Source organism: Haliotis cracherodii, unplaced genomic scaffold (genome assembly GCF_022045235.1).
Source record: "Haliotis cracherodii isolate W230 unplaced genomic scaffold, xgHalCrac1.p SCAF_2, whole genome shotgun sequence".
Taxonomy (NCBI): domain Eukaryota; kingdom Metazoa; phylum Mollusca; class Gastropoda; order Lepetellida; family Haliotidae; genus Haliotis; species Haliotis cracherodii.
Window position 1 is genome coordinate 443,151 of NW_027266275.1, and position 27,192 is coordinate 470,342.

The following is a 27,192-nucleotide window of genomic DNA, read 5'->3' on the forward strand; positions in this document are numbered from 1 at the left end:
TGAGATCTTCACAATCACCGGGTGTGACCATGTAGACAGAATCTCGTTAGGGTTTGTGATTTTTACATTTGCCCAATGACCATAGTGAGTATTGCTGGGGATACCAAAAGTAACAGTTTATTATAAGAGGTTGCAAGTACCTATACCATGTAGATAGGATATCTTTAGGATTTTAATCCTTCTAACAACGCATGTCGGGCGGGACGTTGATTAATGAATAATTTGCATACTCGTATATGCATTGGGCCGACGTATGGTTCCTGTAGGAAGTGACAACCTTGGAGACAATGGCTTGCCGTATACAGTTTTACTTTATACATGTTGATATATACGTACAAAAGACACAATGTGCCAGGTCAGCACATGGTGGTAGTGGTTGTTGTCTAGGTGCCCCGGAGCACCCAGCCTAACCCTAGATAGGCTAAGGGTAAGACCTTTCTTTTCTCCTTCCTCTCAATCTCTCTGGACCAAGGCTTATATAGCCAAGGTCACCTGACATTTAGTAAGTAATAAGTATAAATATAAACAGTAATTCATCAATGACATACTTGCACATCTCGTTCAGGATGGCAGACGGTCGATGTACACAAAAATGGGGATTAACAATTAGGACTAGAAAGTGTTTTTACTCGTAAAAACATATGTCTCCCCCCACTCCCCTAACCCCCATTCATTTGTTTACTTCACGTTAAACCCCATCTCTTCATTCCCACCCTCCATTACTAAATAACAGAGACAAAAATAGAACTCCTAGAAATTTCAAACAACTAATGGGCACCACTTCAGTGCTGGGTTAATGTGTATACAAAGTTTCGCGAAAAAATATTAAACGGTTTCTGAGTTATGGTCAGGAAACAAAGCTTACCCCCATTCAGAGCCTATGTTCAACTTATCTCCATGGAAACGAGAAAAATTAAAAATGTCAAAAATCTCTAAATAGCAAAAGGCACCACTTCAGTGCTGGGTTAATGTGTATACAAAGTTTCGCGAAAAAATATTAAACGGTTTCTGAGTTATGGTCAGGAAACCAAGCTTACCCCCATTCAGAGTCTATGTTCAACTTATCTCCATGGAAACGAGAAAAAATAAAAAAATTCAAAAATCTCTAAATAGCAAAAGGCACCACTTCAGTGCTGGGTTAATGTGTATACAAAGTTTCGCGAAAAAATATTAAACGGTTTCCGAGTTATGGTCAGGAAACAAAGCTTACCCCCATTCAGAGCCTATGTTCAACTTATCTCCATGGAAACGAGAAAAAATATAAATGTCAAAAATCTCTAAATAGCAAAAGGCACCACTTCAGTGCTGGGTTAATGTGTATACAAAGTTTCGCGAAAAAATATTAAACGGTTTCCGAGTTATGGTTCGGAAACGGTGGGAACGCCGACGCCGACGCCGACGGGAACCGTGCCAAAAACAATATGTCTCCCTCCATTCTGGGGGAGACATAATTAGCATCTTATAAATAACAGCAATTAAATGTTTCAAGGCATATAGATGTCATGGCTCCAGGGTAATGAGCCTTTGAAATTAAATGTTCTTCAGACAATGGGTGTCGTAAATCAGTCGCCATGACAACTTCCCTCCGTTACGTGAAGCTTGAACCCCAAGCTTATATGAGTCCAAATTGATATGTGTGAGTTTTTTCACCAACGAAAACGACCATGCAAATGTGAACAAAATCAGTTACATGAAATCCTTATGCAACAAATATATCTATGCAATGGCGGTATGAAAGTAATCATCTAGCCAATTTGAATTAGGGCCAGTTTGAAAACTAACCAAGTGATCTTTGTAATGTGCAATTTCACTACAAGTTATTTACCGCTTTGCACAGATTCAATAAATATATCACTGAAGGTTCTTTGAATTCAGGAGTCTGGCTTGGCGGTGCGACTCAGTACCGAATAATGATAATGATTAATGTCATAAAAAGTACAAATTAAACATCTCAGCAAATATTTCGCATAGAGAAATTTGAAACCAGGAGTCTAGCTTTACCGCGAGACTCAAACGGTACTTGTGGGTACTATTGCCCTTTTAAGTACAATGGGTGCTCTTCCCGTGTCTTTGACGGAGCTTGCCCAGATATTGTGGGTGCGATGCCCAAGAAAAAAAAATCCTTAATTCCGACATCAAAACTCTGAAATGCTGAATACTGCTGTGCTGTTAATTACTTAATACTGACATACAATAAACATATGTGTAGGGGTGGCTCACACAAGAATATCCCTAATCTGAATTCAAAGTCCTAGACAATACATTCAATTTTGTACCAAACTGTGCACATTACATGTAATAACTTGTAACAAATGACAAATTTTGTCATTTAGATTTTTGAAATTACGAGTCGAGCTTTAAGGTGTGACTCGATAACCCTACAGCTTAGGTTCGTCTGGGCCCTAGCTGCAACTATATGTCTGGCGTGGCCTGGAGACATTTCAAAGATTCCCTACACAATAACTTCAAAGATCTAGCTTGACTAAAGATGTAATTTGGAAATTTTGGAAAGAAACATTTTGGCATTAATATACTGGCTTTGATTAATCATACCTGGTTGCACAATTCAACAGTCACACAAAATATATCCTTGATTGAGTCCATGTAAGTAAACACAATTTAGTAAGTCCCCATGAGATATCTTGTACACAGTGTCCATCTTGTAGGTGCCCGTGAGGCGGTTTCTGTATTGTGCAGGGTCTGCTGTGGTCGGCTGTGGTCGGGTCCCTGTGGGATAGGCGTGTATACTTCTTTTCTCAGGTCATGTGCAGGAACGACATCTTGAAGGGGAAGTCTTAGCAGTGTTGCTAAGATATTCGAGCAGGGAAGGTTTCGGATGGGAGAACTTGTTCTTGATTGGCGAGGTTCTTGTTCTTTCTTCAATCTTGTTACAGGCCGTTTCTTCGTTCTTGGTGATTGGCCTTTAGGAAGGTAGTATATCCTTTTGATAAGAGACTGTCACTTCCTAAAGTTTTGTGAACCATATGCCATGCTGCAAAGAGGTACAGGAAAGGACAGACTAAGAAGTCTGTCATACCCGGATTCTCCACCAATTAACAACGCGTGTCGGTCCGATGTTGATTAATGAATAATTTGCATACTCGTATATGCAAGGGGCCGACGTATGGTTCCTGTAGGAAGTGACAACTTGGAAACGATGGCATGCGGTATATACAGTTTTACTTTATACATGTTGATATATACGTACAAAAGACACTATGTGCCAGGTCAGCACATGGTGGTAGTGGTTGTTGTCTAGGTGCCCCGGAGCACCCAGCCTAACCCTAGCTAGGCTAAGGGTAAGACCTTTCTTTTCTCCTTCCTCTCCATCTCTCTGGACCAAGGCTTATATAGCCAAGGTCACCTGACATTTAGTAAGTAATAAATATAAATATAAACCGTGACATACTTGCACATCTCGTTCAGGATGGCAGACGGTTGATGTACACAAAAATGGGGATTAACAATTAGGATTAGCATCTTATAAATAACAGCAATTAAATGTTTCAAGGCATATAGATGTCATGGTTTCAGGGTAATGAGCCTTTGCAATTGAATGTTCTTCAGACAATGGGTGTCGTAAATCAGTCGCCATGACACTTCTTTGAGAGGCATTTAGAAGTTGGAGTACTACGTTAGGATAAGATTTATGGGTGACTTTAATCCTTTCTTTCTCTGTGGATAATCCTTTCACGTTGATTGGAGGAAGTCACTCAACCAGGTCATGACAGGTCGTGAGTTTACTCACTAACTACTGTGAGCGTTTTTGGCATGACATCTTTCCTTGTATAAACATAGAAACGATGCTCACTCACTCACTGTTAATCTTCTGCAGTTTGCTGGCAAAGAGGGGATAAACCTCAGTGTCAAAGACGATCAAACTTAGTTCGAATCCTTGTTTATATGTGACATCTCCCAAATGGGGACATTTTCATAAACTTGGCAAGTGATGATGAATTTTAATATTAATATTATTATAGTTTATGAAATTGTTAATAAAACTTTAATAAAATTGTGCTTCACTCTCACGAAAAATATATTGTCTGTGATTAAATTTATATGTCACGTTACATCGGTATTTTTCAGTGATATTGGGACTACATGAAACATGGCTGGTTTTACATTTCTGATACAGGTGCTTGACTGACTGAGTAGTTCATGATCAATTAGATATGTTTAAATCAGTCAAGTTTGCAACAATAGATGAATAAGTTGATACATTTGGACCGCAATTACCGATTAACAACTTAAGACATAGAGAAAGGGAGGAGATATATAACCAAACCTATGGTCCTGTTGAGACAGTTGACAGTTAGAACGTCGGATTAAATGACAGTAACTAATTTGAACATTCCCCAGTAATATCATAAAGTACATCATAACTCACAACAGTCCGAGAGACAGCTTCCAGCCATATACTAGTATTGAAGGGACAATCACTTTTGACAGTTTAAAAATAAACTCACCTTAAGGTGCTTGGCAAGTCAAAACTGACCTCCATGAATATGTTTTTTAGGTTTGACAGCAACTATGGTTGTGGATTTCAGAGATAGCCATGATTTGTTAGCTAGATGTTATTACAATAAGCGAAAATGTCTTAAAAGTCCACAGTTTGTTTAATAGTACAAAGAGTGTGTTATAGATCTATCAAAGTTTTCTTTTATTGAACATGATATTTGCACTATATTGCTGTATGCTGTAAATAATCTAGCCTCCCCATGTACGTAACTTACATATATTTTTGTATGACCAGAACAGCAAATAAAGTTCTGGTAGATAGGTACCTCGGAGATTTAACGTGCGCTTTCCGACTTAAGCCTATCTCGCACACGGGGAGGCACTTATACTATTTGGGTAAAAAAGCGTAATGATTAAATAAAGACCCCCCCAAAAATATAAGTTTACAGCCTATTCTAATAAAGTTAAGGGGGTTGGGCTGGGTGGGAGTGGGTGATAAAAGAATGTTCAATAATATGGAAAAGTTTGGGCCTGGGGGTGGGGGGGCAAGCGTGGGAAGGCATGGCGTCGGCTGGCGAGCGTGTGTGGCTAGAAGTCTAGCGGCGGTATCCTTGTAGTAGTCTCTTGGTCAGCTTCTCATCCTGGGGGTCGGGATTCTGGTAGAGACTCTTGGCAAGGAGGGCGGCGGTATTGGCGACGAAGTGGTTTGAGGTCGGTACGCCACTACTCTGGAAGAAGTGGTACAAGTCTGTGTAGTTTGTGATGTCGTACTCGATGTCCTGTACCCCCTTCTTGTGCACCATGACAAAAGGGACTCCTTGTTTGGCATAGAGATGTTCCTTTGGGGTGTTGATCTGGTCAACCTTGAGATCCTGCCGGGCCTTGTAGTGGTTGATCGGAATGCCTGACTTTTCCACGAGTAAATAAACTTCTTCGGTATGACCTCTTTTATCCCTGCTGACGTTATCCTAATGTTCAATTTCAGTCTGCCTCACCAAGCGTAAGAAAGCATTGTACATGTTCTGATAAACCACACTGATGCAATTAAGCAAATGAATATTTGCTGTGGGCAAATATCTATTTTCTATATATATTTGTGGATATGAAGCATTCTAGTTAATTGTGGATACACTGGGCAGACAGAATTGTGTTTATTTCCAGGCCATCCTGATCGTCGTTTACTACTATAAGGTGTATGGTTGGAGGCAAGATCAAAGGCGCCGCACAGCATTTATGAGATAACAGGCGGGGTCATTCGTTTCGCTTTGAACAACCACCCCACCCTGTCTGTAGGAGTTATATAATAGGTGCGCAAATAACTGTGTCAAGTCCACAGCCGGGCTAATGCGGCGTCAGTGTCAGCGATGAACATGAATGCTCAAATTATAGACCTGTAGCACTCACAAGTTGCTTAGCCAAAATATTTGAAAAGTGTATATTCAATTCTCTGATAACTGCAAATATAACCTTAGAAATAGATTCAACATACAAACAATCAAATGTAGAACACAGACCTATGCTTAATCATTTCTTCTGGATATGATCAACCTGCGGAACTCTCTATCCGATGCTCTACTAATGCTCGCTCATTAAAAGAAATCAAATCCTTAATTAATCATTCTGATGCAATTATTAATAATTTTGACTTCAAATATTTTCATAGATCATGCCAAATTATCCACTGTCGCCTTAGGCTCGGCTGCAGTGACTTAAACGCTGATAAGTTTAGACGACATGTATCAGACATACCAGACTGCACTTGTGGATATCACCTTGAAGATGCTATTCACTTTTTCTATAACTGTCAAAAAATACGATATTAGAAACACTGTTTATTTCTACACACATGGGTATGGTCTAAAAATGATATTACATGGCAGTAGTTAAGCAGTTCTACAAACATGACTCTTCTTAAATCAGTTCATGACATCATTGTCAAAAGTAAAAGGTTTGAGTAGCTTAATTTTATGCATGTAGTAAAGGAAAACTGCATTACCTTATTTCACAGACACCACTTGCTTCAGTGTATTGGCTTCGTGTATTTCATTTGTGCATTTTGTATGTTTATGTTCATCACTCTCTTATATATATATCCAGCTGTTGTTAAGTTGTTACCTGGAGAGGTATTACACAAGCAGGTTTTGCTTGTTTACCGATCCAGATTTCTTTTGAAATAAAAATACGTTTAAGCCAACACAGCTATAACCCTAAAACACATGATTGTAAACTATTCAAAAAGGGGCACTAATCTCTGGCTTCTTCTCGGGTGTCGGACTCAAACTTAAGCTCATTTATTCTTAGAATAACATGACATACAATTATCTACAATTTTTATTATGTACAATTTAACAAAAATAATAAAAATAGGATACGTGGATACTAATACAATTTACCAATTGTATTGTACACATTGTTAAGGAATTTAGATAGGCCTTTTAGATTTCTTACACTGTTAGTAGTCATAATTTTCTTAAATGTTTGGAAACTTAAGATATTGTTTATTTAAGAGTTCATATCGCCGTTGGTGAAAAGCTTCACATCGGAATAAATAATGCAATTCATCTCCCACAGTGATAGAATCACAGAGTGGACACAGGCTGTCTTCCCTGGGTATGTTCAGCCATCGACCAGTTTCAACTGGCAATCCTTGGTTAGAAAGTTCTGACTTTTAGTATTGGGAGAAATATTGATTTTGAGAGCAGTAGATATTTCTCAAATGAAGGTTGATTCTTCAGGTAATACGACCTTTGGATTTCCGCTTGGGCTTACTAGCTGCCGTGAGTCAATTTGCTCGTTAACACAACCGAGCATGACAAGAGACTGGGCTACCAGTCTGCAAGGACAGCTAAATAAACTTACGCATTTTTGAAAAGTGATCGGTTACCCGTGATCTATGAAGATTTCGACAAAGGGCGCATGGTAATTAATTTCTTAGCCTAAACAAACGCAAATAACGGCGAAAGCTCATCGGATGTTGTTATTTGGAAATACCCCTGATGGTTACAGTTTAATAATAAAAAAGTATCCCTGAGTGAAAGCATTTGCGGATTTCGGATTGCGTGGATGATACAATTACAACTCCCTTGTTGTCATCCACATTTTCTGGTATAACCCTACACTTGTGTATTTGTCGTCATTCACTTGCTGCTCAGTTAATGAATTTATAATTTGTATACTTAGTTGTAGCACCACTCCGATTACCCGATAAAGGTTCAAATTTGGTCTTTCTTGTACCTGGGGTAATTATTCAATCTAAATCCAGGTTTGAAGTGAGCTGGAATGTGAGTTATGTGATATGCACGTGGCAGCCCAGCAAGAGATGTATGATCAGTTGCTTTACTTTATTTGTAAATCAACTGATCATTCCCAGACATCGAAGGATCAACAGGAAATACGTTGATTGATTAATTACTGTTATCTTGCACAGTGGATATGTCAAAAGTATGTGTTTACATGTGAAGGTAGTTTTACTAAACCTAGGGAATACACTCATATCATGGCGTGAAGTACAGATGTAAAAACAACATACTTTGTTCAAAGGGTAACCGATAATACACTGACTGGTTGTTCATTGTTATCTAACTCAATGTATGTTCTTAAGAACTGTGGACACTATACAAATAGTTGTCACGTGGGCTTTCTCAGCTAACTTGGCACCTATGTGAAACAATTGAAACAATCTAAGTGATCAGTTAAGAAACAAACACGGGTTATAATATTCGATACATTTAAATAAAGTTTAAAAACGATATATTTAAATATTTTAATATATTTCATATATATTCCAAATATTGTTTCCAAATAATTATTATTAAAGTATTTGATTCTCACATAGACATTTGACAACGAATAAGTATTTTTGTACAGCTGCAGACGCAATGGGTATTGTTCCTTTATGTTGATATTCCCGGATACATTATAAATTTGGTAGGTTGTAATAATGATATTTGCATTTTGTTTTCATTCATTCACTGCAGCTTTGAACAGAATCATTCTTGTTCCTTTCCGTTTGGTTGGGAGGTTTTTCGATGCGCGATAGACGTTGTTTTCACAAGTATTTTCTTTTGTAAGCATGTATATGTTACAGCCAATGTGTAAAATATGATTCACTCAGGCAATTTATTAAATATCTAAATGTTTCAGTCATTTTACAAATTGACTGAATAATCCATTCATTTATTTAACCGACTGACTAAAAATGCTAAAGACGATCAAAAGAGTTTAAACACATCACAATATATTAATTATGCTAAGAAAAGAAGCCAAACAATACAGAACTGTACTTGGTGATGATATTAAACATAAACAAATATTTGGAATTCGTTATCATATTAATAAAGATGGACATATTTTTCAGTTAATTTGTAAAATAAACTGAATATTTAGGTGTTTAATAAATTTCCTTAGTGAAATCTGTTTACATTTTGAATGTAAACATATACACACGGTAAAAAAAGCAATGTTCAGATGAAATATTTACTTTGTGTTGCAAGTCAAAATAGTGTACACGAAGATCGCACAATTACCAAGCAAGTGACTTATCAAAACTGCATCACCATTACCGATGCTCCCCACAAATATACCTACATTTCCAAAACTGTATGTCATTTTTGTTGATCAATGTGACCATACGTCCTTCTACTATCAATAAAAATGCGCTTAGGAATGGCGATCACAGGTCGCGAACAAGTCTAGATTTCTGCTATATCATCCGGGTACTCACTGGGAAAATACAGTAATGCACAGGTAACAACTACTCCCGCGGAATTGCTTTAGATCAGTTCTCCTTTGTACGTTGAAATACGATATATTGTGAATGACAAAATGATGTATCAAGGATCAAGTAGAAGATACATTGACCGTAGCGCTGGGAGTTTATTCAACAGACCCGTGAAAATAACACTGCTGTATCTTATTATTTATTTTAGATGACGCAGTCAAAGCTCACTTCTCCTGGCGGCCATTATCGAACAGCCAGCTAAAACACAACCCCGCGCTTACGTCTACAGGTCTCTTCCTGTAGTACGGTAATTAGTATTCTCTCCCTCAAGTGTATCCTCAATGATATAACCCACCCTCATTAATTACATGCTGCTCTTTTCCAGGCTCACAGATATGGAGCTGAGATAAAGAGTCCAAGTCATCATAAAGTAATTAGGGTCCAATAAAAACAATGCGCTGCCAAACCTCATACATATTATCACTGAAAGTCGTACTACCGACGGTTAATGTCAAATCACAATAAAAGCATTTCATTTGCAATAACATGTTCCAGGACCATGTATTCTCTTAACACCATCGAATTTAGAAGCAATGGTCGTATAAAACAAGACAGATCTATTTAATCACAACAGTATTCATGTTATTCCCACAAAATAACATAAAGAAAGGAGACATTAGCAAATACATGTGTATTATCATTTTTCATCAGGATAACAAAATTTTCTCTCCTTGTTACCACCTCCAGGTGTAGCTTAACACGGGTCCTCCTTTGGTCAAAAGTTTGTTCCCCCTCTAATGACTGTGCCACGCGTTGCACACGAGTGGCGAACGCGTTGCACACGGGTATCACACGTAACACGTTGCCCATGTGTGTAAGGGCAATGAACTTCTAGGCAGTAGTGTATGTGTGGATATGTGTGACTGTATGTGTGAGTGGATGTGTGACTATGTGTGACTGAGTATGTTACTGTGACTGTATGTGTGACTTGGTGTGACTAAGTGTGAGTATGGGTGACAGTTTGCATGACTATATGTGTGACTGTGTCATAAAAACAATGCTTCTCCCATGAATTCTGCTGTTTCATTATGGTAGATGTTTCCCTGGCAACTACAGAGAGCATGAGATGAACCTCATGGAACTTGCCTGCTTACTGCAGACACCTGCCTCTCTTCACATTGATCCTTGCTAGAACTTTCTACACAAATAGACTATGTACTCAAGACAGGATTAGATTCACAAACCCATATATACAAATCAATTATGAGTTGGATAAATAATACAGTAGCGTAAGAAAATGAATGTCAGAATAACTGCTGCTGCCTTGCCTCCCCTTGGCAGACTTGTGAGGTCACAGCTCTGCTCGAAGCCTGATCTGACTGAAACACGTAATGAAATACGTCGGCAAGATTATCCAACCATCTAATTGCTGCTATCACTGAAGCCTTGCATCTCACCATCCAGTGCATATAATGAAGCCTTGAGCAGACACTTGAGCATTCACTCAAGATTTGTCTTCACTGAAATAACATAGCCACAAGGGTAGGTGGGCAATATGGTCCACTTGTTTGCAAATTTTCACAAAGGTAAAAAAGTGAATGCTTCATTAGCTTTGAAGCAAAATCAATAGAGCCCAATTTGCCCTGTGTGTTTAGTGTATGTTAGTGTATAGTACATTAATTATCTAGCTGGTTGGCCTGCGGCCAGTCAGCAGAGGAAGTATTTGTTTCGTGCAGATCAAAGGCCAGGCTAAAGTTTGTGTGTAGTGTTGCATGGTGGGGGTTTTGCCACCTTGTCGCAGAATGGAGAGGTACAGTGCAGCTTCATGATACATTTGATACATATAGAGTCTCGTAACAGCTGTCATTAAATTGTGGACTTTCTGTTCGGGTGTATCTGATATATATAAGAAGTCACTAGCGCAAATGAACTGACCCACAGGGTTACAGGCAGGTGGCAAGGCTCCATATTTATGGGCTTTAAATGTCCAATTCCCTTGAGTCTTTGGTTACCTGTTAGGTGGTAACTAATAAACAACTCGGGCATTTCTTGTAGGAAACATTTAGTGCAAACTCTGTACCTCAACATGATTGTCTGACTACTTGTGTTGGATGAAATGCTAGTCCGTGGCTGGCTGCTTGGGTGAAAGACTCCCCAAGCAGAGGTTGCCTACTCAAATATCCATCTTTGTCGTCCCTCTTGTACATAAGGGTAACGCTAAAAATAAAGTCTGGAGGCGAGACCGACATGCAAGCTTGGGTACAGAACACCCTTGTCCCCTAAACTATTGAAACCACAGCTAGACCAGGTGTGGTCTGTGGGCTGGCTAAGGGTGGCTGGTCCACAAGGGTCAAGACCGAGCTTCTATGCGGTTTTTACTGGTTAGGAGATCTCCTTGATATCTATCACCCATACACATGACATTGTACACAACTCAGGGATTGAATGGACACTACTCATGGATTGATTGCAACTATTCAGGGATTAAATGGACAGCATTAAGGGATTGATTGACACTGCTCAGGGATTGATTGCACACTATTCAGGGATTGATTGCACACTATTCAGGGATTGAGTGGACACGTTAAAAGGGATTGATTGCACACTATTCAGGGATTGATTGCAAACTATTCAGGGATTGAAAGGACACTACTCAGGGATTGATTGCATACTATTCAGGGATTGATTGGAAAGTATTCAGGGATTGATTGGACACCATTCAGGGATTGATTTGACACTATTCAGGGATTGATTGCATACTAATCAGGGATTGATTGTACACTATTCAGGGATTGAATGGTCAGCAAAAAGGATTGATTTGACACTACACAGGGATTGATTGCACACTATTCAAGGATTGAATGGACACTATTCAGGGATTTATTGCATAATATTCAGGGATTGATTGTGCGCTATTTAGGGATTGAATGGACGCTATTTAGGGATTGATTGCACACTATTCAGGTATTGATTGCACACTATTCAGGGATTGTTTGCACACTACTCAGGGAATGATCGCACACTATTCAGGAATTCATTGGACACTATTCAGGGATTGATTGCACACTATACTATAAAGGGATTTAATGGACACTACTCAGGAACTGACTGCACACTATAAAAGATTTTAATTGACACTACTTAGGAATTGATTGCACACCATTAAGGGATTGATTGGAAACTGTTCAGGGATTGATTGGACACCATTCAGGAATTGATTTGACACTATTCAGGGATTGATTTAATACTATTCAGGGATTGATTGTACACTATTCAGGGATTGAATGGTCAGCAAAACGGACTGATTTGACTCTACACATGAATTGATTGCACACTATTGAGGGATTGAATAGACACTATTCAGGGATTGATTGCATACTATTCAGGGATTTATTGTACACTATTCAGGGATTGAATGGACAGCAAAAACGATTGATTTGACACTACACAGGGATTGATTGCACACTATTCAGGGATTGAATGGACACTATTCAGGGATTGATTGTGCGCTATTCAGGGATTGAATGGACGCTATTCAGGGATTGATTGGACAGCATTCAGGGATTGATTGGACACTATTCAGGGATTGATTGCACACTATTCAGGGATTGAATGGACACTATTCAGGGATTTATTGAACACTATTCAGGGATTGACTGGACACATTAAAAGGAATTGATTGCAAACTATTCAGGGACTGAATGGACACTACTCGGGGATTGATTGGACACTATTCAGGGATTGAGTGGACACTATTCAGGGATTGAATGAACACTACTCAGGGATTGATTGCACACTATTCAGGGATCGAATGGACACTATTCAGGGATGGAATGGACACTATTCAGGGATCAAATGGACACTATTCAGGGATGGATTGCACACTATTCAGGGATTGAATGGACACTATTCAGGGATCGAATGGACACTATTCAGGGATTGAATGGACACTACTCAGGGATTGATTGCACACTACTCAGGTATTGATTGAACACTATTCAGGTATTGAATGGACACTATTCAGGGATTGAATGGACACTATTCAGGGATCAAATGGACACTATTCAGGGATTGAATGGACACTACATTGATATGGAATAGCTCAGCTTAACATTACCTCTGACCAGGAGAAGGCTATACAGCCTATCTAGCATTTGATAGTGATATGGAATAGCTCACCTAAACATGCCCTCCAGCCTCAAGAAGGCTGTCCTGTTTGATGGTGGGAAGGTCTCCCGTTGTCGGTGAAGTAGAGTCAAGCAGTATTCTATGAACAGGTTGAATGACTCAGCAAGGCTCTCCTCCTGGGAACAAAGTCATCAGTTATTCAACACAAGTGTTATACTATTCATCAGTCAATAATTTTTTATCTTGAAGTTTACATGATATACGGCTTTTCAAATGGACGAGAGGTGGGTCACATGACCATGAACACGACGCTTGATGTTCAAACATTTTTCACAAGACCATGTTCTTAAAATGACGTAAACACTGCCGGACTATTTCCACATCCCTGGGAATTCCCCAGCAAGATTAAATGCAGAAGCGTTCTTTCTGATCATTTAGACCTTTAAAATCTTGAACTCAGCTTTTTAGGATGCATTGAGAAACGTCAGAGGGTTTGACGAATATCCTTGCTATGAACCATCCTAGTGAACAAAACAAAGAAATGCACAATCAAACTATCATAGTATTGACTCGATGCATGTCTAGGTTGACAGTGACAGTCTACAGCAATCTATGAATTTACCTTAGTGTCTATTTGACACATCTTTAATCACCTTTCAATGATCGGCCAGATGATCAATGATGACTAAAACATGTAACCGCCACAGGTTCAAAAACAACTTCCGCAAGCTCCGATGTTCAAACAATTTGGCTACTCATCAGTCATTCAACATAAGCGTTATGCTAGTCATCAGTCATTAAACACAAGTACTATGCTATTCATCTGTCATTCAACATAAGTGTTATGGTACTCATCAGTCATTCAACAAAAGTGGTATGCTACTCGTCAATCATTCAAAACAAGTGTCATGCTATTCATCAGTCAATCAACATAGGTGTTATGCTAGTCGTCTGTCATTCAACACAAGTGTCATGCTATTCATTAGTCATTCAACACGTGTGTTATGCTATTCATCAGTCATTCAACACAAGTGTTATGCTACTCATTAATCATTCAACACAAGTGTTATGCTACTCATCAGTCATTCAACACAAGTGTTATGCTACTCGTCAGTCATTCAACACAAGTGGTATGCTATTGATCTGTCATTCAACACAAGTGGTACACCACTCATCAGTCATTCAACACAAGTGCTATGCTACTCATCAGTCATTCAACATAAGTGTTATGCTACTCATTAATCATTCAACACGAGTAGTATGCTACTCGTCAGTCATTCAACGCAAGTCCTATGCTACTCATCAGTCATTCAACGCAAGTCCTATGCTACTCATCAGTCATTCAACATAAGTGTTATGCTACTCATCAGTCATTCAACACAAGTGGTATGCTATTGATCTGTCATTCAAGACAAGTGGTATGCTACTCGTCAGTCATTCAACACGAGTAGTATGCTACTCGTCAGTCATTCAACGCAAGTCCTATGCTACTCATCAGTCATTCAACGCAAGTCCTATGCTACTCATCAGTCATTCAACATAAGTGTTATGCTACTCATCAGTCATTCAACATAAGTGGTATGCTACTCATCAGTCATTCAACACAAGTGTAATGCTACTCATTAATCATTCAACATAAGTGCCAGGCTACTCATCAGCCATTCAACATAAGTGTTATGCTACTCATCAGTGTCATTTAACACAAGTGATATGCTATTCATCTGTCATTTAACACATGTGTAATGCTACTCATCAGTCATTCAACACAAGCGTTATGCTATTCATCTGTGATTCAACACAAGTGCTATGCTACTCATCAGTCATTCAACATAAGTGTTATGCTACTCATCAGTCATTCAACACAAGTGGTATGCTATTGATATGTCATTCAAGACAAGTGGTATGCTACTCGTCAGTCATTCAACGCAAGTCCTATGCTACTCATCAGTCATTCAACGCAAGTCCTATGCTACTCATCGGTCATTCAACATAAGTGTTATGCTACTCATCAGTCATTCAACATAAGTGGTATGCTACTCATCAGTCATTCAACACAAGTGTTATGCTACTCATTAATCATTCAACATAAGTGCCAGGCTACTCATCAGCCATTCAACATAAGTGTTATGCTACTCATCAGTGTCATTTAACACAAGTGATATGCTATTCATCTGTCATTCAACATGTGTGTAATGCTACTCATCAGTCATTCAACACAAGCGTTATGCTATTCATCTGTGATTCAACACAAGTGTTATGCTATTCATCTGTGATTCAACACAAATGTTATGCTATTCATCAGTCATTGAACACAAGTGTCATGCTATTCATCAGTCATTCAACATAAGTGTTATGCTACTCATCAGTCATTCAACACAAGTGTTATGCTACTCATCAGTCATTCAACATAAGTACTGTGCTATTCATCGGTCATTCAACACAAGTGTTATGCTACTCGTCAATCATTCAACACAAGTGTCATGCTATTCATCAGTCATTCGACATAAAGTTATGATAGTCATCAGTCATTCAACACAAGTGTCATGCTATTCATCAGTCATTCAACACATGGGTTATGCTAGTCATCAGTCATTCAACACAAGTTTTATGCTACTCATCAATCATTCAACGCAAGTGTTATGCTACTCGTCAGTTATTCAACACAAGTGGTATGCTATTGATCTGTCATTCAACACAAGTGTAATGCTACTCATCAATCATTCAACATAAGTGGTATGCTACATGTCAGTCATTCAACATAAGTGTTATGCTATTCATCTGTCATTCAACACAAGTGTTATGCTACTCATCAGTCATTCAACATAAGTGTTATGCTACCCATCAGTCATTCAAGATAAGTGTAGACAGCCATCATATGGCTGGAATATTGCTGAGTGCAGCGTTAAACAACAAACAAACAAACAAAACTATGCTATTTTTGTTATTCCAATTACTATAAATGATCAAACCAAGTTTTGAAGGATTTTTAGGCGAGAACTTCCATGATTAAATGCATTTTTCTTGACAAAAACATATTCATGACAGCTTTGCTTCAATGTGAAGCCAAATACCGTATTCAACGTAATAAGCGCCCCGCTCTAATAAGCGCCCACGGTGACATTTGCTAAGATATTAGCTAGTGAACAATCCCAATTAGCACCCCTTCAGATTGATCAATGTGCACAAGACTTATTTATTCGAGTATAATATGCACTCATGTGTTATATGCACCCTTAATTATGGGCAATTAAATTATGGAAAAATATATCTGTCGTACATAAATATTTCAGCATTAATAACGATACTTATCTTTCAAATCTGTTTTTTTTTCACCAAAATAATATTCTAATAAGAGCCCCATATTTCTAATTTTGAGAGCGCCCTGGGCGCTTATTACGTCGAATACGGTAGGTGAAATTACAGAAAACATGTAAAGTAAACAGTAAAGTACATTGTGAAACACAACATTAGAATGTAAACATGTTTTGATTCACCTTACACAACACATGTATTTCAATACAGTGGTATACAGTCGACGATATTTATGTGGAACGAAATATATTCTACACAAAATGCTTCATTTATCCAGAAATTAAACAATAGTTATCATTGTGTATACATCTAAGAATACCACCTCTACTACATTCATAGCCATAAATTCTGTGCTGGCTGTTTTCACACCATAAAATCTTTAGATTTTTCAACAGATATCCTCTTCACTGTCAGTTATCTGATGTGCTGTTAGTCAAATCTTAGGTAAGGTATGCAAAAGAATTATTCGGTTTCCAGATGTGGACAGTGAATTACCAACAAATACACACTGTTGTGTCCCACATCACCGACAAAGATCATGCTTATTATTCCTGGTATCAGAATAGTTTCAGATACAATTTCTGCCATTCATTGATATTTTTCAGCTGAATCAGCGGTAAATGTGGAGAAACTGTGTATACAGCTGATTGCTATGTCTGGCTTAGTTTATGGTAAAATACACATGGTTATCTTAATCTCTGCACATTAAACAATGCCATGCAAAACAGGAAATTTATACAGGCTCAGAGTTACCCTGAAATTTATACAATTTAAATCGTCGTGTTTAGTGATGCTTTATAACAAATACCACATTTTATTGACCAAGTTCGTAATCTTCTGTTCATTCACCGGGATTGGCTAAAGGAACATGAAGTAGTTTTTAACTGCGCATTATACCTGAATAATCTTACACATTACATGATAGATGTCTTTTTGTCTCCATAGAATTTGTGTAGGGAGGTAACTCTGGTCAGTTGATAAGGTATTCAGATATCCGGAAATTCATTTATCCGGACAGTCTGTGAGAAAACACAAGTGTCTGGATAAGTGAGCTTGGACTGTACATCACACGACAAGACATTTTATGAATGTATGCTGTGTTGAAATGATTGATAGAAATGTTGATCATGCTCTTCTCATCCCTGGAGAGAGCGGAAGGAACTCATCTCATCCTTAGAGATATTGGCAGGAGAGAGTGGTAAAACTCATCTCATCCCTGGAGAGAGCGGAAGGAACTCACCTCATCTCTGGAGAGTGGCAGGAGAGAAGTGTCATGAACTCACCTCATCCCTGGAGAGAGTATCAGGAACTCACCTCATATCTGGAAAGTGTGGCAGGAACTGACCTCATCCCTAGAGAGAGCGGCAGGAAAAGTCGTTAACCTCACCTCATCCCTGGAGAGAGTATCAGGAACTCACCTCATCTCTGGAAAGTGTTGCAGGAACTGACCTCATCCCTGGAGAGGGCGGCAGGAATTCACCTCATCCCTGGAGAGAGTAGAAAAACTCACCTCATCCCTGGATAGAGTGGTAAAATTCACCTCATCCCTGGAGAGAGGCAGGAAAGAGTGGCAGGAACTCACCTCATCTCTGGAGAAAGTGGCAGGAACTCACCTCATCCCTGGAAATAGTGGCCAGAGATGGTGGTAAAATTCACCTTATCCCTGGAGAAAGTATCAGGAACTCACCTCATCCCTGGAGAGAGTGCCAGGAACTCACCTCATCCCTGGAGAGAGTGGCAGGAACACACCTCATCTCTGGAGAGGGTGGCAGGAACTCACCTCATCCCTGGAGAGAGTGGCAGGCTTCCACACCTTGTCCAGGTCGGTCAGATGAGCCAGAAGCAGGCTGTAGGAAAGCGGGTACTTGGCATGCTGCCGGCTGTGGGCCATCCACCGACTAGGGCAACAAAATAAACAATTACTTCACAGACTAGTCATATCCTCATCCACACCTTCAACCAGACACTTGTCCACACCTTCATCAAAACCCCTGTCCACAACCTCTTCAACACCCTCATTCATGCCTTCATCCTCACCTTGGTTCTCGCCCTCATAAACACCCTTGCCCTCATCCTTGCCCTCATCCATACCCTCATCAGCGCCTTTGCCCTCATCAATGTCCTCGCCCTCATACACACCCTCATCAGTGCCCTCGCCCTCATACACACCCTCATCAATGCCTTTGCCCTCATCAATACCCTCGCCCTCATACACACCCTAATCAATGCCCTCGCCCTCATACACCCCCTCATCAACGCCTTTGCCCTCATTAATGACCTCGCCCTCATACACACCCTAATCAATGCCCTCGCCCTCATACACCCCCTCATCAACGCCTTTGCCCTCATTAATGACCTCGCCCTCATACACACCCTCATCAATGCCCTCGCCCTCATCAATGCCCTCGCCCTCATACACACCCTCATCAACGCCCTTGCCCTCATACACACCCTCATCAACACCCTCGCCCCCATACACACCCTCATCAACGCCCTCGCCCTCATACACACCCTCATCATCACCCTTGCCCTCGCGCTCATCAACGCCCTTGCCCTTGCCCTCGCCCTCATCAACGCCCTTGCCCTCATACACAACCTCATCAACGTCCTTGCCCTTGCCCTCATACACACCCTCATCAACACCCTCGCCCTCATACACACCCTCATCAACACCCTCGCCCTCATACACACCCTCATCAATGCCCTCGCCCATGCCCTCATCAACAACCTCGCCCTCATCAACGCCCTTGTCCATACCCTCATCAACGCCCTCGCCCTCATCCACACCCTTGTCCATACCCTCATCAACGCCCTCGTCCTCATCCACACAGCCCTCTAAGTTCGTTTTTTTGCCAGGGTGACAGGTGGCTCCTAAGGTAAAATATCTGGGAGCCAAACCTACATCTTTAGGAGCCAAGGGTATTTTTCAAGGAGCCAAATATTTACAACAAAAAACAGAAAAAGCAAGTTTGTCTCCAGACTTTTAATAGCATGTTGAATTCAATGCAAAATGTCCAAAGCATCCAACACTGGGAAATGGAACTGGCCATTCTTTGTAGGTAGGTCTACGAGGACATTGTCCTGACATCATCCATTTCAGGACGGCTGGCTGTGGTGCAAAATCTTCGATCGAGATGTTTGCAATAGAAATTCTGATTAGATCTTCCATGGTATCAACATGAAGAGCTGACCTAGAATCTGTCTTTATTCTCTTCTGGGCTGAAAAAATCCGCTCACAGCTTGCTGAGGTTACAGGAAGTATCAGCATGATTTCAACCAAGTGAAGCAGATCCTGTAAATTGAAATAATATTGTGTTATGACATTGATATGTACCAATGAGTTCATTAATAAATGTGAAAAATACTTCATTGCCTAGACTACACATCTATTTGTCCTACATATATGCATATCAACTCAAATTCTGAAAACAGATCTTCTGGGTGTTGTTTCATTAAGAATTCGTAATAGAATTAATTAATCTGTATTAAATTACCTTAAAGTCTGTTTTGTAGGGTTCTAAGAAATATGATAATTCAAAATCATTCAGTAATTCTTGTTACTGAGACTGTTACTTTTAAATAAATAACAGTAGCCTTAAGGAAACACAGAACTCAGAGGTTGCCAGATTGCAGTGATCTTCAAAGGATTCAAAATTATTGTCTTTGAATATTGTTACAACTAACCTCTCAAGCCTGTGTGAATACGAATCTGTGAGGGTCTGGAGCTCACCTTCCCCATATGAAGACCCAATCAGTGAGGGTCTGGAGCTCACCTTCCCCATATGAAGACCCAATCTGTGAGGTTCTGGAGCTCACCTTCCCCATATGAAGACCCAATCTGTGAGGGTCTGGAGTTCACCTTCCCCATATGAAGACCCAATCTGTGAGGTTCTGGAGCTCACCTTCCCCATATGAAGACCCAATCTGTGAGGGTCTGGAGCTCACCTTCCCCATATGAAGACCCAATCTGTAAGGGTCTGGAGCTCACCTTCCCCATATGAAGACACACTGAAACAGTCATCTGGCCAAATATCAGGGTTGAATATTCTCATGCTGGCTACAACCCTTGGCAGATTGGTCAGTTGAAGTGGAGGAGCCAAGAAGTACACTGAATCTCTCAGTAAGTCCAGAGAGAGCTTTCTGAACTGACTCCCTCATAGCCTTAGTGTACGAGAGGGGAAGGGTAGAAAAGTCCATGACATCAATATCACCACATGAACCTTTCAGTTCAATACCCTGGAAACGTACATCTTCTGATTCACCTTCTGGCTGTGACTGAACACATTCAAGGAAAGATTTCTTATGACTATTTGGCCTCAGGCGAACTTGCAAGTTTTCGATTTCCACCAGACAGACATGGATGGCTGCCACTGCACTAGGTAAAGTTGTGTTGTCACTCTGCAGGGTTTTACTCAGCTTTGCTACAACCGATAGCATGTCCAGGAGGAAATGGCAGAAAAACACAAATTTCAAGGATTGAAGTAATTTTGCAACAAACTTGGCTCGTCCAGCAACATCTGCATTCTTGTTCTGCACTGCAAGGTGTTCTGAATGTTTGAGGACAACAGAATACTGACCAGGGTTATTCGCCACATCATCGCAAGATGATTCAAGTAAGATGTTCAGGGACTTTTCCATATGGGTTGTCCATCGTGTTCCAGTAGCTCTGGATGGATATCTGGCTGAAATATCCAAGGTTTCTGCAATAGCTTTCAATTCTCGCTTGCTCTTGCAGCTCCAATGATACGTCCTATACAGGAGATCCAGAACCTTAATGACTTGGGCTGCCATATCACAGGCCTTCAACATTGTCATCATGGCTAGCTCCAGTCTGTAACATAGTCAAAATTAGAGTTTAACCTTTACAGTTAAAAATAAAACAAAGCAGCTCATTATCAATGATAATGTTTCTAACTTATAAAGAAATTTGTTTCGGACATAAAATATATCTTTGGCCTTATACTCATTCTAACCTCAATTATGAATTATTCTGAATTAAATTTCGGAGTTAGTCTAAATTTCATGAGTTAACAATCTTGTCATTTTCACATTTTTCATACAGAAATACATACCTGTGTGGCAAACACCAAATGCCAATGATCCATGGACAGGTTTCATTCAGCTTGCCCCTCACTCCACCTCTTTCACCATGGTTCATACTTGCTTCATCGGCACAGAAGGAAACTAAATCTTCCTTAAACTCATCTTTGCCTATGTCCATAAATTGACTTGAGATAGCATCAATGATACCATCAGCATGAGAGTGTTGCAGTTCAACAAGGCCAAGTAATTTATTGACAGGCTTTCCATCAGAACCTAAGCACCTAACTACAACAGCTTCTGTCTCTTCTGTTGAACAGTCAGTTGCAGAGTCAAACATCATTGATATGTACCTGATGTTATTCACAGTATTAGCCACATCAGACTTCATTTCATTTGCAATAGTTGCAATCATTTCGACACATTTAACATCGTTTGCGTAGGTGTACGAAACATCCAATCCATTTTTCTTTTGCAGAGCTAAAAGACCTTTGAATTTCGTGAACGGTAGTTCCTCTGCAGCCACAGTAAACGCAGTGTTCATTTTCATCATCAAATCGTTTTTGATTTTTTCTGAATTTATTTCCTCCAAACGCCGAACACTCTGCACTAAAGGCTTTATTTTCAATTGTCGGTTAAGACAGACGTCACGACAATACTGGTGCTTTTGGCTTGAATTATGTTTGGCCAGTGATTCCACTTTGAAAGTACCAGATTTACCGGTGACAAAATCACTTTTGCCCGCGATCGATGTATTGGCAACACAGTACGCACACGTCATTTTCTCATCATCATATCTAAGCCATGTGTAGGTTGACATCCATTCTGTTTGAATTTACGCTTTGCTTCTGTTTTCGGTGGTTCCAATTTTCGTTTTTCTGTCTTTTTTGTTGGGTTGTTTCGCTCATTAGGCCTAAATAATGGAAACAGAGGGCTGCGATCGCCGTCCGCCATTTTGACGTGTGTTACTATAACGACGACTGTCACTTATTCCTTCATCTACACGCTCGTAACATCGCCTGTTTTTTTTTCTGTAGTTATAACAAGCGATTGCGCTGGATTAAAATTGGTTTCTAATGACGATTTCTTGCCGAAATCTGCTACAAGTTTCGTTATTGGTCTATTTTGAGCACGTGACCTAAGGCACCCAATCAAATTACAGCTGTGATATCAAGGTCGTGTTTGATAAATTTCAGAAGTTGGCGAAAGATTTTTGTTAAATCGTGTTATTCTGAACGTTTTAAGCAGGAAATCACGATATATATTAAAAATATGGAACTTCGTGAATGTATCGTGCTAGGTTATGAGCTGTGACAAAGATTTTTCATGCATATATTTTTGTATTAAACATCGTGTCCGAGCCGAGAATTCAAGGCGACGAAAGCCGAGATGTCATTTGACTTACATTACACGCGATCGCACGAAAAAAATGGAAATAATAACTTAGATGTAAGTTTGATTACTTTTAGATATATTTTTGTTGATTTTATTTATTACTTTGTATAATATATTTAAAGATTTGTTTAAAACATCTTTATTTTGCTCTTTGACATGTTCGATGTGGACCCATTGTCGAAATGTGTCCGAGAATTTTATTTTCAATAACATCGCGGGCAATACTATATAGTGAATAATTTTTTAACTTATCGCCAACTGGGTTTAAGATAAGGTAGCCATGTGGCGACTGGTAGATAAAATTAGGGAGCCAATCATAAAAAATAGTCGCCACTTAGAGGGCTGCCACACCTTCATCAATGCCCTCACCCTCATCCACACCCTTGTCCATACCCTCATCCACACCCTCGTCATCCACACCCTTGTCCACACCCTTACCCTCGCCCTCATCCACACCCTTGTTCTCACAGGGGACACTCACCAGACAGCCTGCTGCACCTCGGTGACGTCCCCCTGTATGGCATGCTGGTGGAGGATGGTGAGGGCAGCCTGGGGCAGGTCCCCAGTCCACTCGAAGGAAGGGTCCTGGAACAAGTAACAAAACAAGTTGGGAACTGGATCACCTCTGCAGTTTGGAGTGTAATGTATAAATCTGTATCCATAACTGACTCCCTCCTTGTGATTACAAATGATCAGTATAATGTCTGTAATGAAACGTCCTCCTGATTCCTTCATCATCTGTGAAAACTTCCGCTGGACTATTGTTCCAAGATGCAGTGTTGGGAATCAAGCCTCCAAGACAAGTCAAGACATAATGTAAAATAGAGCCTTGGGTGGGGTAGCTCACCTAAAGTTTTCTGGATAGGATATCAAATCAGGAAGGTCATACAAGGGTAAAGAAGAAGTAAAAGAAATAACAAAAGGTTGGTTGGTTGGTTGGTTGTTTTTTTGTTTAACGCCGCACTAAGCAATATTCCAGCTATATGACAGCGGTCTGTAAATAATTGAGTCTGGACCAGACAATCCACTGATTAATATCATAAGCATCAATCCATGCAATTGGGATCCATGACATGCATCAACCAAGTCAGTGAGCCTGACCATCCGATCCCGTTAGTTGCCTCTTACGATAAGCATAGTCGCCTTTTCCGGCAAGCATGGATTGAGGAAGACCTATTCTTCTCAAAGTCTTCACAAAAGAACTGAGACAAAATGGCCCCGATGTTTTTAAAGTCAGATCACAATTCTGTTATTATACAAGCAGTCATGGGCCAACATGACAATTTCAATATGGCTACCATGCTAATAATCAGATTCAAATTATATGAGCAATATTTTAACAACATCACTTGGCAATACTTGGTAGTCATTATACTTGTTCACGATCCGATATGTATCACTATACTTGTATGTGCTTTTATCTGTGGTGTGTAAGTCATTTTTTCATTGACAGGATAGTCAAATATTTACAGTTTACGATTTCCAGTTAGTAGCGTCAAGTATGAAGCAATGGATGAAAATATTTTTCAATACTAATTTTCCCTACAAATTAGTGTTCAGTGTAACAGCCATTAAAGTAAACATTTAAGGAATGAATTGATATTTTTTACTTAGTCTGTGGCGGTGATCGATACTTATATCGGGAAGAACAATACAGCGATCCACTGATGCATTGGTGTGTTGTCCCACCACTAGCGGTGTCATGTTTTCCTTTTCTTCCAACTATTTATGCCAATCAAAGACTTTATATTTGCAAGTTTCTGCTTCATTAGCCTTGAAGATATGCCAAGACTGTAACAGTCACCAAAGGCGTGCCAACTTGAAGATGGGACAACATGCCACCAAATAATCTCAAAGAGCTAAAACTAAAAGGTGAAAAACACTTTTAGTTCTTACATAGGATATTGTAAAATCAAAGTATTTCTGAACACTTACATTAAATTTTCTGACTTCATGTTCAATAAATATACACATAAGATCTTCATGCTGTTTGACGTCTGTCCAGTTGTCATCTTCAGGGATGCCTCGATCTTCCCTCGTGGCTAACTTTAGCTTGAGGTGGATCTCCCCCTGGATGTTGGACCTGGAGGACCTGCCCTGCAGCTGATACCACTGGTCCAGCCCCACAGATGGGATGTTCTGTAACACACACACAGAGAGAGCTACAACATGACACACACACACAGCTGATACCACTGGTCCAGCCCCACAGACGGGATGTTCTGTAACACACACACACAGAGAGCTACAACATGACACACACACACAGCTGATACCACTGGTCCAGCCCCACAGATGGGATGTTCTGTAACACACACACACACACACACAGAGCTACAACATGACAAACACACACAGCTGATACCACTGGTCCAGCCCCACAGACGGGATGTTCTGTAACACACACACACGGAGAGCTACAACATGACACACACACACAGCTGATACCACTGGTCCAGCCCCACAGACGGGATGTTCTGTAACACACACACACAGAGAGCTACAACATGACACACACAAACACAGAAATGATACCACTGGTCCAGCCCCACAGACGGGATGTTCTGTAACACAAACACAGAGAGCTACAACATGACACACACACACAGAACTGATACCACTGGTCCAGCCCCACAGACGGGATGTTCTGTAACACACACACACAGAGAGATACAACATGACACACAGACACACAGCTGATACCACTGGTCCAGCCCCACAGATGGGATGTTCTGTAACACACACACACACACACACACACACACACAGAGCTACAACATGACACACACACACCCAGAGCTACAACATGACACACTAACAAAGAAATGATACCACTGGTCCAGCCACACAGACGGGATGTCCTGTAACACACACACACAGAGCTACAACAAGACACACACACACAGAGCTACAACATGACATACACACACAGCTGATACCACTGGTCCAGGCCCACAGACGGGATGTTCTGTAACACACATACACACAGAGCTACAACATGACACACACACACCCAGAGCTACAACATGACAAACACACACACACACAGCTGATACCACTGGTCCAGCCCCACAGATGGGATGTTCTGTAACACACACACACAGAGCTACAACATGACACACACACACACACACAGCAGATACCACTGGTCCAGCCCCACAGACGAGATGTTCTCTAACTAACACACACACACACAGAGCTACAACATGACACAGACACACAGCTGATACCACTGGTCCAGCCCTACAAATGGAATGTTCTGTAACACACACACACAGAGCTACAACATCACACACACACACAGCTTAAACCACTGGTCCAGCCCCACAGACGGGATGTTCTGTAACACACAAATTCACAGAGCTACAACATAAAACACACACACACACAGAGCTACAACATGACACACGCAAACCCAGAGCTACAACATGACACACACACACACAGCTGATACCACTGGTCCAGCCCCACAGACAGGATGTTCTGTAACACACACACACACAGAGCTACAACATGACACACGACACACACACAGACATACAGAGTTACAACATGACAGACACACACACAGACACACATAGACATGCATATAAAGCAGTAACAGTAGTGATGGCTAGAACTACAAGTCATGTATATAAAGCCATAACAGTAGTGATGACTAGAACTACAAGTCATGTATATAAAGCCGTAACAGTAGTGATGACTAGAACTACAAGTCATGTATATAAAGCCATAACAGTAGTGATGACTAGAACTACAAGTCATGTATATAAAGCTGTAACAGTAGTGATGACTAGAACTACAAGTCATGTATATAAAGCCGTAACAGTAGTGATGACTAGAATTACAAGTCATGTATATAAAGCTGTAACAGTAGTGATGACTAGAGCTACAAGTCATGTATACAAAGCCATAACAGTAGTGATGACTAGAACTACAAGTCATGTATATAAAGCCATAACAGTAGTGATGACTAGAATTACAAGTCATGTATATAAAGCCGTAACAGTAGTGATGACTAGAACTACAAGTCATGTATATAAAGCCGTAACAGTAGTGATGACTAGAACTACAAGTCATGTATATAAAGCCGTAACAGTAGTGATGACTAGAACTACAAGTCATGTATATAAAGCCGT

At 40.2% G+C, this 27,192-nt stretch overlaps 1 protein-coding gene and 1 pseudogene across 7 annotated transcripts in view; both read right to left on the bottom strand.

Moving 5' to 3' along the window:
* The window catches only part of LOC139469345 (BAI1-associated protein 3-like), a 237,175-nt gene that overhangs the window by 72,309 nt on the left and 137,674 nt on the right, over positions 1-27,192 (bottom strand). For all 7 annotated transcript variants that reach the window (XR_011653725.1, XM_071251489.1, XM_071251487.1 and 4 more), the window contains 4 exons: positions 24,989-25,192; positions 23,535-23,638; positions 18,399-18,516; positions 13,358-13,482 (listed from right to left, as the gene is read on the bottom strand). Coding sequence is in view for 6 of the 7 variants with exons in the window: in XM_071251489.1 (XP_071107590.1) it covers positions 13,358-13,482; positions 18,399-18,516; positions 23,535-23,638; positions 24,989-25,192 (551 nt within the window). In the remaining variant the exon portion in view is untranslated. The remainder of the gene's footprint in view (positions 1-13,357; positions 13,483-18,398; positions 18,517-23,534; positions 23,639-24,988; positions 25,193-27,192) is intronic.
* On the bottom strand, positions 18,543-21,998 carry LOC139468220 (zinc finger protein 862-like; annotated as a pseudogene).